Genomic DNA, 13,191 nt, shown 5'->3' with positions numbered 1-13,191 from the left:
GCATTCAATATATGCACTTATGCATGCAATCGACAATTCGACATCAATGGTGATGGTCGCCTCCTGTTCACCTCCTTTTTTCACGAGGGAATATCAGTGATAGTTACTTCATCCTTGAAAATGGATAAACTGCATTTCTCTAAGACTATCAAAAAATGTAACAATGAGTTTTCTGTGAAAGACCCCATTTATTCATTTATCTCCCCAGAGAATCAGTATTTCCCAGCTTAAATTACACTACAAAAGTATAGTTACTCTCTAAAAATCGGACTCTAAGCAAGAAGTTTGGGGTATTGACAATAGTGTATTCTTTTGGCACAGAGACCTTGAGAAATCTGTAGAATGCTGATGCATTCACTTCTTACAAACTTCCCATAATTTCTTACAACCAATTGCAGACCCAGACAGAAACATACCAATGTCACAAAGTTCTATTTATCGAGCTTCCAGTGCTGTGATGGAGACATTGTTAATAGAACATCTCTGTTTGTTCTGTTCAGAGGATTCTTTGTCAAAATAACCTAGCCTTTCAGCGAATGCTGATTGTTTGGGAGCAGGAAGATCCACAATTTCGCTGTTTAGCATTGAAATTACAGTAGAAATAGTTGGTCTATCTCTTGCAAGCTCCTGAACACATAACAGACCAATATGTATGCAACGAAAAACTTCAACCTCAAAAGAAGGGTTTGAAATTACAGGATCTACTATAGCTCCAATGTTTCCCTCATTCCATGATTTCCATGCCTGCAAAGTGAAAATATCAACACACATAAGAATATCTAATTATAAATCCACAGCAAAAATTCGAGATTTTGCATTACAAAGCAAAGAGTTGGAGGACATACAAATCCTATCAGGCTCGAAACTTGTTCAGAGTCATAGAAACTGGTATTTTTCCTCCCACTTGCAATCTCCAACAACAAAACTCCAAAACTAAAAACGTCTGATTTCTCTGAAAATCGGCCCTGTATTGCATACTCAGGGGACATATAGCCACTGCATACGAAAAAAGAGATTAATGAAATAGTGATAGATGATAAGAATGGGATTTAAGAAAGAAACAGGACAGGACTTACTATGTTCCGACAACCCTTCTAGTGTTTGCTTGATCTTCATTGCCACCAAATATCCTGGCCATACCAAAGTCTGAAATTTTCGGATTCAAATTTTCGTCCAGCAGGATGTTACTTGCCTTCAGATCTCGATGAATAATTTTTAGTCTGGAATCCCTGTGAAGGTAGAGCAGACCTCGACAGATTCCGTCAACAATGTCAAAACGTTTATTCCAATCTAGAAGTTGTTTCCTGAGAGGATCTAGACAAATTGCAGCCAAAAAAGAAGTGTGAGAGCTTCAATATTTGACTCGTAAAAGAAATTGTAATCTGCTTCTAATGGTTATGTAAGTTGGGGTAATTAGCTCTGACCAAAAAGAAATGCATCTAAGCTTTTGTTTGGCATGTACTCATAGACCAACATCTTCTCTTCTCCTTCAACACAGCAACCAAGGAGTATCACAAAAATTCCTATGTTGCAGTTTAGAAATCACCACAACCTCATTCATAAATTCTTCTAGTCCTTGCCCAGATGCTCTTGACAGTCTCTTCACAGCTATTTCCTGTCCATCTGCCAATCTTCCCTGAAAAGTTCCATTGATCCTATTTCTGGCAATTCAATTCAATTAACAATAAAAACTCCACTAGCTCACAAGCATTATTACCTTGTACACTGGACCAAAACCACCCTGCCCAAGCTTATTGGCAATGTCAAAGTTGTTTGTTGCAGCTACAAGCTCTGGTAAACTTAAAAGTGGTAGTTTAGCTTGGTTCAAGCCGTCTTGCATCATGCTTTCGTCTAGTGAGATCTTCATGCTTCTCTTCTTCCTTTCTGAGTTACATCCAGGAAGTAGGCATCAGTTGAACATTGCATTTTTTTTCTTTTCAATGAGAAGAGAGGATGGTTTCAAGTCCAGTAATGGCTAGTACTAAAATGCATGTTTACCTCTATAATTAGCAATTCGCCTCCAGATACAGAACCGATACACACACAGTGCGCTGAGAATAGCTCCCACAACCACTGTTGAACCGATACTTACCATCATACTTGTAGTTCTATTATCTGCAGAAAACAGAGGTTTGTAATTTTAGATTTGACAAAAACAAACCAGGGGAAAGGATCAAATTTCTTCAACTATCTACATGAATACGAAAGTACAACATAATTTCTATGAATATTTGAACAGAGTAAAATTTGAAGCAGTATTGTAAAAGAAAACCAGACAAAAAAAATGAAACAATTACCAAGTTCTGAATAAGCTAGGCGAACGTAAAGATCTGCCCCTCCTCTAGGATATTTCCTTATATCAGTTAAGTTTTCCCACCACAACATACAGCGTATACCAGTATAATATGCATAAGCTATACAGGAACAATTATTCATGCAATTTTCTCTACATGTTTGTTCCGAAACTGCCAAGGACCGGTCAGCAAAGTCTGGGACTTTCACTGTCCGCAGCTTCAAGAACCCATCTTCTTTGCCAGCTTCACCACCAGATTGTATTCTTTCGCACTGCATAGGTCTCCTCATAACACAACCACTAGTCCAGTTTCTACTATTCCATTCATCTGCATCTTTTGGTTCAAACCCTTTCATACAACTGCAAATTGGTGAGTTCTTTGCATTACAGATTCCAAATGACCCACACTTACCGTAGTCATCGCACTCATCGTTTGGAAATCGCCACACGTTAACCCATTCCTTGTTCCCATAATGTCAATATAGTTCACTAAAACTTCCATCATAACTCAAAACATATCTTCCGATATACGATTCGTTGGCAGAATTTGAGATTAGGGTATACGTCCCGTTTCCATCTTGTACAATATCAAATCCATTGATATTAACTGAATTCATTACTGGAATAACAATAAATACCTGACCATTCCATGGACCAGACCGATAGATTGGATGACTATGATTCCAAATAAAACAATGAGGTATCCTCACTGGATTAATTCCAACAGTGAAGGTCCCAATGGATGGATCTGAAGGGCTTCTCCATGAGGATAGCAATGTCTTCTCGCCTGTTCTTGCGTTAGCAGTAAGTCTCATGTTCGTTATCACTGTATCAGAAGGTTCCTGAAAACTCTGCCATAAGCTGTTTCCACTTCCGATTTCTCGCAAGACAAGGTTTCCATCATCCATAAGCCATGCACTTGAATTACCGACTCCCTTTGAGACATTTGATGACCAAAGAGTTTCTTTCTGACCATTCAAAACCACAAGATTTCCATCCCCAGATATTGTCATCACCCCAGAAGAATCGTTGAGTGGCTTGTTTCTGTTAGCTACCCAGACTGGTGTTATAGCCGTAACACTACTGAACCATATTCCTACATAGCGATTAGTGGAATTGACAGGGCTGAAAAATCCCAGTTTGAACTTATTTCCCGCAGAGACTATCGCATCAGGATCTTTGACATACTGAGATGAAGTAATTGTATCTCTGGCAGCACCAAGTTGCAAACAAAAAAAACACGGTAGGAGTAGAAGGGCTACCATGAATTTGCTGCTGCCAAGTCCAGCTGTTGGATATTCTTCTAACTAATCGCTCGTGCTTCGTTACAATGAAAGGCTTACTAGATTTTGAGTGATGGACCAGTCGATATATGCATGTCATTGCCAAACAAATGTCGCTTCTATTGTCAAGTTTATGTCCTCTTATGGAGATTGTTATTTTATCACGCATCTCAATCAAAAGGTAAACCTGAAAGGTTGGGTTTTTCAACAATTGTGACAGGTGCTTCCCTTTTCCTGGAAGGAGATTATAGGCCCAAAAGTCGCCGCGGCAGGTACGTGCCGTCCAAATGTAATTCCATGAAGGTTCAAGAACAAGAACAAGAACAAGATAAGAAGATGGTGAAACGTCTTGTCTGGTTATGGACATGTTTGCATAATTACAAAAATGTTTTATGAATATTATTCTTTATGGGATAGGTTCTTCACGGTCAATAACTCAGCATATGTAGCCATGTCAGTCACACGGCAAAGAAAATGGAAACATTTTTCTTTCACCAGCACAAGGCTTTGACAAAAACAAGTCCTAATGGGTCACTATCTGTAAGGCTTGTTTCCATTTCAACCTAAAGAAATTACCGTTTCGTGGCTCATTCTTGAGAATTCACCATAAGTCATCGATGGCAAACATAAGTCACCATAAAGTTTTGTAAATTGTTTTAGAAACTCCATATTAAAATCATGATGATTAAAAAACTATATTTTATTGTTTTTTTCAAACTTTTTAAACCACAATCTTAAAAACTATCACAATATAAAACACACATACTCACTTGTTTTCTCAAAGCTAAAAATTCATTATTATTAAACTTGGTTTAACGAGTCAATTGAAAACTCGATTATCTTGGGATTTGGTTGAGCTAAGACTTCACTTAGGTAGATATCTCAAAATATAAAAGGAGTTAATTTGGTATGATCTGATGAAAAACTCCAAACTCGGTGCCGCATTAGGTTAAGGGGTTGGGCTCCCTCCTATGCATCCCCAAGTGCGCAACCCATGAATCAATTAACCTAGCTAAAACTCACCATTTAAAAAAAAAAGATTAATTTGGGTAAACCTCTCTTCATCCATGATTTAAGCCTTGTTTTATGTGAATTTTTAGTTGAATTTAGTATATACTAGATAGCTTTGCTTGTGCTTCACTGCGGGGCAAATTGATGTTTTTGAAGCATAAAAAAAATCAATAATAGAGCGTTGTAAGTGTATTTAAAAAAAAAAAATTAATAGCTCCACATCATAAAAAGAAAATGGAAAAACAAATATTGACCGTTAATGCCTAGGATTCCAAATGATTAAAGATAAAATCAAGAAACAATATCAATGAACAAAAAAAAAGTAAAACAAAAATCCCAACAAACCCGGGTGATGAAATGATAAAAAAAAAAAAAAACAAAATTATAGGTCCAATGATGAAATCGAAAACAAATTAAAATTTGTTAAAAGTGTCAAGAATAAAAATTTAAAAACAAAACACAAAGGACCAAAACTTATAATACCATCAAATAATGAAATAGAGGAACAAATTGAGAATTCCTAAGTCCATATATTTACAAAAGAATCCAAAATAAAAATAAAAATCAAATGAGTGATGACCATATTCAAAAAAAGAAAAAACTTAAAAAAAATTAAATTCAAAATACATCATTTGAATGCTCAAAATGCTCGACCTGACAAGTTGACTCGTGATGTTGAAGCACAAGTCATAAAAATATGATATTTATATTTCATTCATAAGCAAAAATCCTTGTAAGAAAAACTAAATTGAACAAAGCTAAAATAAAAAGCTTTAGATAACACGTGTTTTGTTTTTTTGCAAAATAAATGGAAAATCCCATAGGAATTGGCGGGAAAGTAAGAAAATATTTTGAGGATGAAATTGAAAAAAGAAAAAAAAATTTAAAAAAAGAAAAAAAAATAAAGCAATTTTTGGTGAACCGTTTAAATCCAAGTTAATCTTTTATAGTAAAAAACTATTAAAAATCCAAACTTAGGCTCAATTAAGAAGCTCAATATAAAACAAATTTAACGTTAAAGGGTGAAATAAATTAATTTAATTAAAAAAATTCTTGATAAGAGCAAGATCTAACAAAAAGCACCAAAAAAATATATGAGGCAATACTAGACTAATTTATTGTTGTAGGATACAATAAAATTAATTTTATTTTTATTTTAAAAAATCATTTTAAAAGAGGTAGATCCAAAAAAAAAAAAAAAACCGAGGCAACTCAGGTTACTTTTAAAAAAGTCAGAAAAGTCCATTTGAAAGTAAAAAACAAATACCAGATGATTCAAACAAAAAAAAACCTGAACTAGCCTAACTAACTTTAATAACCCATGACCCAAGATATGAGATAGAAATAACTTCACTAAAAATATAATCAAAACAAATCAAATCACAAAGTTTAAAGGTCCAATAAGTCAATTTCAAATTATAAATAGGTAAAGTCCTTACTTTTCTTCCTTCCTAATATTAGGTTTTTCTTACTTGTTTTTGTTAGCTCATCTTTGAATCAAGAAGTGCGTCTTCAAGTGCAAGAATAAAAACAAATCAATTTTTAAAAAAGGACTTCAAACAAAACTAAACTTAAATCAAGTTAATCATCGAAACTGGTGGGCTAAGTCATGATTGTTTGAAGACAATATACACAAAAATAACAAAGCAAAATTCTCAATCATAAAAAAATCAAAATAAAAACAATGAGGACTAAATCATGTACAAAAATATTATTGAAAAGAAAATAATTAGGGATTAAATTGAAAAAAAACAAAATAAATGAATAAAAGGATAAAAAAGAGCAATAAAAAAAATAAAGACCAAAAATTAAAAACAAAATTAAATTAAATTAAATTCTAAAAAAATAAAATTAAAAAATAATTAATACAAAAGAATAACAAAATAGTTATCAAAAGAATGATGATCAAATTGAATATAAAAATTCTATGAAATAAAATATAAAGGGATAAAATTAAAATAAATAAATTTAAAAAATCTTAAAATTAAAACAAATAAAAATTAAAAAAAATAAGGATGAACTTTAAAAACAAATACAACCAGGATGATACATTTGAATTATTAAAAGACTCGGGACGAAAACCAATGTACAAGAGAAAGAAAGAAAGGGAAGAGGAAATACCTTCGTCATCGCGGAATCGCTGCTAACCAGGCCAAATGCAACGCAAGCCAACATCTGTATTGCCACCTAACATGTCATATGGCACAACGATGAGTGGATTTTGGCCATCTCATTTAGTGGGGGGTGATGATGCTCAAATGCCATGCATAGCACACATTGATATTTTATATTGATTTATTAATATTTAGTAATTAGAATTATTAAAAAAGCCCTTGAGGGTATCCTAATATTACACCCAAAAAAAAAAAAAAAAGCATGTGCAAAGATAAAAATGCCCTTCTTTGGCAGGCTAGATTTTTAAGTCAAAGGCTCGGGCATGTCAGTTTGTTATAAAAAAAAATATACAAAGACAAGAGATCTATTTTATGTAGAGCCAAAACTTTTGAGCTTTTAATTGTAATCATCGTCATTTAAACTGTGTAAATAAAATTGAAAGCACACAAAAGCCATAGATAAAAAGATCTATTTTTTTAGCTTTTAAGAATGATGAAGTAATTTATTGTATTTAAATAATATAAATTCACTATATTACCCCACAACTGATATTTTAATTTTCTTAAAAAAAAAAAACTTTATCCTTGAAATTAAAACAATTGTCCAGTGCATTAAAACGACAAAAAAATAGGTCTATTTTATTTCCCCTCACATACTAAACGAAAAAGCTAAGTACTTTTATTTTATATTTATTTGTAATAATATATATAAAGAACATTATTTGCCGCACGGGTGATGCTGCCTCCAGCCCAACCACCATTTTCAGGCCTGAGATGGACCCTTATCCACATCAGGCTTAAATCTGATACTGATAATGTTTTTGATGTGGTCCAATGCATATGAATGAGCGAGGAATAATGCAAATTTTGGGATTTTGGATTTCCTTTGGATATGCACTTTGATCCCGCTAAATAAGTGAAAACAATATGGTCATGTTACGTTCTGGATTAAATTATAGATACACACACATATATGAGATAAAAACTATAATAGAAACTTACTTTTAAAGTATTTCTTTTTATTTCAATATGTTAATTGATGTAATCGAATGATTGGAAGAATGAATATATTTCTGTATGAGAGGTATATTTCAAATAATTTATAAATATTAGTATAGCTTTAGGATTTTTTTCGGAAAATATAAATATCAAGAAGTATAATATTACTAATTAATTCTACATGTATATTAACTATAGATTGCAGATTTAAAAAGAAAAGATAAAGTAGCAATAATTAAATTTAATAGATAAAGATGAAATTAATTAGTGTTGAGCCTTTTTTTTTAGTTATTATCATAATTATCAAAGCAATTTAACTTTTACATCAATTGTAAACCACATATAATTTCAACGAAACACTCTTTATTTTGTTCATTAAGCTCAAAATTATAATTATTAAACTCAAACTGTGGCAGATTTTCAGTTCCCTTGTTGAATCGAAATGAAGAAAACAAACATAGATGTTCCACCAACAATGATGTCGTTTCAGCAGAAATTGATATTTTTATTTTTGACTCTTGATCTTTGGAAATTTAACAATTGGATCTCAAGTAATTAAAAAATTGCTTTTAATTTTTTCATTGGATTAATTCAACAATCCCTAAAATTATAAATACTGTTTTTCAAAAACAGTCCTTAATTTCCGGATTGTTCAATTTAATTCTTAATTAAATCTTCAACTTTTAATTCTTTTAAAATTATCTCTGGAAAAATCAGTTAAAATTCCTAAAGTAAGCCCGCAATTTCACTATGGTCCTTAGTCTTTTAATCTCTTGAAATTATGCTTCTAATCAGCCCACAACTCCAGTATTTATTTAATCAAACCCCTGATTTCCTTAATTAATTAAATCAAAACTTAACTAAGTTCTCAAAACTTATCAATTCTTTAATTAAGCACTTGATTTGTTAATTAAACTAATCCAAATTTTTAATTAAAGTCTTCAACTTATTAATTCTTTAATTATTGATCAATTGACTCTCAAATTTAATAATTCTATCCTTAAAACTAAGTCCTCAAACTTATGAATTCTTTAATTAAGCACCTGATTTGTTAATTAAACTAATCAAAATTTAAATTAAAAGTCTTCAACTTATTAATCTTTCAATTATTGATCAATTAACTCTGAAATTTAATAATTTCATCCTCAAACTTTAAATTTTGTGTTGTCTTAACCCTATTCTCAAATATATTTTTTATCTATTCATTATTTATTATTTATTAAAAAAATTGGGTTATGACAATCTTCATTCCCCACAAATATACCCTCCTCGTTCCAAATTTTGAAAATTTTGGATACAGTTCTTGATGCAGGAGGATGCTACTAGCCTGAAGATTATGAATATGGAGCATTCAATATATACATTTATGCATGCAATCGACGTCAATGGTGATGGTCGCTTCCTGTTCACAAGAAAAACTAAAATGAAATGCAGCATATGAAGGCTCATCATGTTGTTATGTATCTTCAAGTCAGATTTTCGGAATTTACTGATGCTTTGTTTAAGATCAAAGAAAGGAAGTAATAGGGAGTCGTCATTATCATTAAACTCGAGCTTTGTTTCTGAAAAGAACAGAAATGGATTTGGAAAGTTTTCCCCCAGAGGTCTTAGTAGGGTTCGCAATGAAAATTAGTATGTGACGAGTGAAATTTAAGGAAACAACTAGGTTTCAATTTTCCTCTGCGTTTTTCAGAATTTCAATTTGCTTTTTTGACAGCTTTCTGCTTCTGCAGTGGGGAAGTGGCGGCAATATTTTTTCATAAATAAATTAGAGTTTTAGCAAGCATGCATAAATAAGCATGGACATTTAAAAACTTTTGATTGCCTATCGAACTGTCTAATAAAATTCTTTGATATTACCTAAATAAACTACTAACTTTGCCTTTTGAAAAATATTTTCGGCTCATAAAACATTTTACAAAAAGAATTGAGATTCTCTTTTGCTTGTAGAATTGAATTTTGAAAATCAAAATGATAGGATATGATTTTAGTATTTGTTGAAAGTGGCAAAAATAATTAAATGGATATAATTTTGCTTAATATTTTTTCTCTCTCACCTTATCCAATTCATGGCACCCCTGTGAAAATCTTACCTGCACTATATTCCAACTATTCGATACTATATCACCTTTTGGTCCTTGTTGTCCTGTCTTAAGAACCCACCACACCATTGCCTTAGCTTTTGCCACTGCTGCCACCACCCCACTATCACCACCACCACCACCATCTCCTCTCCTCCTCTGCCCCCACCATCACTACTCAGCAGCACCATAATCACCCCACCAAAAAATACAGTTGGATCTCACGTGTCAGAATATTTTGGAACAACTGGGTTGAAATTGACAGATAGGCTATTTATTATCCGGGGACGAAATATGTCTTTAAACCACGAGTTTAATAAATAAACAGAGGGAAGAAGAACAAGCCCAAGATGAGAGAGAATGAATCTGTGGCAGTAGGTTGGGGTCCTGAACAAGAAGGGCTAGAGTCTGAGCCGACAAGAGCAGAAACCTTATATATGGCTGATAAAGTTTGACAAAGATCCTGTTGAGGGATGGGTTCAAAGTTTTAAAATTGGACAATAAGGCCTGCAGGTGTGCAAGTGGAAATGCTGGGTATGATGATTGCTTTTATGTGCATACAAATATAACCAATATGTAAGTAACCCTCTTTTTTTTAATCAAATATAAAATACATGTTGATTGTGGAAATTCTTTTACATGGTAGTGCTAAAAGCTAAGGATAACCAGGCACTCCATGCAAAACGTTTCCACATTTTCATAGAAAGCCTGAAATGGTTTCAGTTAATCCTTCTTGAGCAAATCATAGAAAGCCTGTGGTTTTCTGTACTCTGAGATGCACAGAGTCTGAAACCAAAAATACTTAGCGGATCAGTCCCTATGCATATATAACATGAACATCGTGTAAAAATATTTTCAAATTTTAAGACAATCCGATTGCCTGGGAGCTTTGCAAAGACGATTCTTCCTTGAAACAATTAGTCAAATAGTTATCTTAAATGCTAAATGGAAAACACATCACTGGAGGTGGAAAAGATAATAATAGCACATCATGCATATGGCTAGACATGAATACTTGGAATATCAAGTTTGCAAGCATTTTAATATGTATCTTAAAGAGTCAAATTGAAAAAAAAGGAGAGGAACATTATACAAATCTAAATCTCAAAACATGATAAATCGATAATATACCTGCATAGCATAAGCTATATGGATTAATGTTGGTTCAGACCATGGCCTTCCAATAAATTGAAGGCCTATAGGCAACCCTTTTTTGTCATATCCAACCTGTGTTACATATTTCAGGTTAATAGAAGAAAACTAGCCAAATAAAATAATGAGCAGGAGCTAGCATTGAAGATCATTACCGGAACAGTAACTGCAGGTAATCCCAGAAAATTTCCTGCTATCTGATACCGAACTAGCGCAGCTGCAAAAATAAAAGTGGGTCAACATGATTACGAAATTGTATTTTTTATTTGACTTGTTTGAAAGTTTATAGTGAAGCCATTTGAGGTTCAAACATTTTCGGTGTACATTTTTGTTAAAAATCTTGCCATGCCATGAACTTCTTACCTCCATTTATGTAGTCCAGCTCTCCAGTCTGGAGAGCATCATTCAAAATAGGGTATGCAGTTACGCTGTCGTATAAAATAGATGAACATCAGGCATAAGCGGGATGAAGCGCATTTTGATGTTGAAGATAGTAGCTTCATACATGCAATGCTGTCTACAGTATAGGATAGCAACTATAGAGTGCAATTTGAGCCCTTTGAAACAAATACGGGAGAGCATGCATCAGTAACATTTGGAAAGGACCAATACAAGGAGAAATCAATACCCTACTGTTGGTGTAACAATGACATCTGCTTTTGTAAATATATTCCTGTGAAATTGTATCTGGCGGTTCCTGCAAATGCATAGGATCTTGACTCATTAAATGTAGTCATGAAATGCAAACAACTAGATGAAGAATTATGTAGAAGTCAAAATGACAAGTGATTTGCTGTTAACTAACAAGTAAACTTCACCTACAGGCTATCTATTTTCCAAGGGGATTCGAAATGCTGATGATAAGTGAATGTCTAATTGAAGTTTAAATATGAGCTGGAATGAAATATCAATGAAAGTGACTTGTGAACTCATTGATAGAATTTATAATATCTTGAGAACCAGATATACTGCTAGAAATCAATCCAGAACACTAGCAGGGGATTGAAGGGAAATGGTCTTAAGCTTCAAGAACTTTTGCGTGAATGCGCTTCTGTTAGAGCTGAATCCGCTACTTGTGTTTAGGAGTTCGAGACTTTTACCATTACATGAAACAATGGCCAGCTAAATAGTAGAGTTACTTTGTCATAGACAACTAAATATTGCTAGTTAGTACTGTGCAGATTTGGGGTGAAACAAATTTTTTTGCCACTGATGTACATAACACAAAGCTTCACCAATGAAGCATTTGAAACTAGAAGTCATCACAAGATGAAAACCAGAAAAACTAAAATGAAATGCAGCATATGAAGGCTCATCACGTTGTTATGTATCTTCAAGTCAGATTTTCGGAATTTACTGATGCTGGAAGCTGGTATTCCATTTATGATCCAATTTAATTTCAACTGTCACCATGCCTTGTAATTATATATATAAAAACAAAGAAATGTAGCCAGTAATGTACCTAAGTTTCTGAGCCTTTATATAATCTTCACCACTGAAAGCACCATAAACACTAAGTGCTACCCTTACGTCCCATCCTGACTCTGCAATATCCCTTTTTTTCAAGAACACATAATATCACCATCCATGTTTAACAATATTTTATTGGAAAGAAAGATGAAAATGTGGTAGCCAGAGACAACTCACAACTTTTCTAGATAAGAACTAAGTGCAGCGGTGCACTCAGATCCAATTGTTAAATAATGTGCGAGGCGCATCGCCTCTATGTCTGGTATGGTAACATCTACAGTCTTGCATGCAAAAGACCATATAAAGCATTAGCAGACAATGTACAATGGCCAAGCTGCTCAAGAGCTTCCTTGAAAATAGAAGGCCTAAATTTCTTCAAAGAAACATGCAGAAAACTTCATCATTGCATCGAATTTTGCACAGGATGATATATTATCTATACATTGATGTCGACAGTTTGTTATGTATCTTCAAGTCAGATTTTCTGAAGTAGTGATATATTGGGAGGGTAGAATTGAAAAAAGAAAAAAGTATTTACTATGTTCCAACAATCCTACTAGTGTTAGCTTGATCTTCATTCCCCACAAATATACCCTCGTCGTTCCAAAATTTGAAAATTTTGGATACAGTTCTTGATGCAGGAGGATGTTGTTGGGTTGGTTGCCATTGCATGTGCAGCAAATGAACGACACCAACCATAGCATCCCTGGCAGTCACCATTGTCAAAGAAGGAGGCTACAATGGTGGCAGCCACCAACCTTGACTTTGGCAGCAACCATTGTTGAAGA

General features: G+C 33.4%; 1 protein-coding gene and 1 pseudogene across 1 annotated transcript; both read right to left on the bottom strand.

Moving 5' to 3' along the window:
* Positions 1–158: 158 nt before the first annotated feature.
* LOC118047409 (G-type lectin S-receptor-like serine/threonine-protein kinase At1g11300) lies at positions 159–3,664 on the bottom strand (annotated as a pseudogene).
* A 6,833-nt stretch (positions 3,665–10,497) lies between these two features.
* On the bottom strand, positions 10,498–12,769 carry LOC118047412 (fatty acid amide hydrolase). The gene is made up of 7 exons (XM_035056697.2): positions 12,581–12,769; positions 12,396–12,488; positions 11,562–11,630; positions 11,297–11,361; positions 11,089–11,150; positions 10,913–11,008; positions 10,498–10,567 (listed from the first exon to the last, which is right to left on the bottom strand). Exons 1-7 carry the CDS (start codon positions 12,649–12,651, stop codon positions 10,505–10,507), a joined length of 519 nt encoding a protein of 172 aa, XP_034912588.1. The 5' UTR covers positions 12,652–12,769; the 3' UTR covers positions 10,498–10,504.
* Between the last annotated feature and the right edge of the window lie 422 nt (positions 12,770–13,191).

Source organism: Populus alba, chromosome 11 (genome assembly GCF_005239225.2).
Source record: "Populus alba chromosome 11, ASM523922v2, whole genome shotgun sequence".
Taxonomy (NCBI): Eukaryota; Viridiplantae; Streptophyta; class Magnoliopsida; order Malpighiales; family Salicaceae; genus Populus; species Populus alba.
This window is presented reverse-complemented; position numbering and strand designations above follow the sequence as displayed.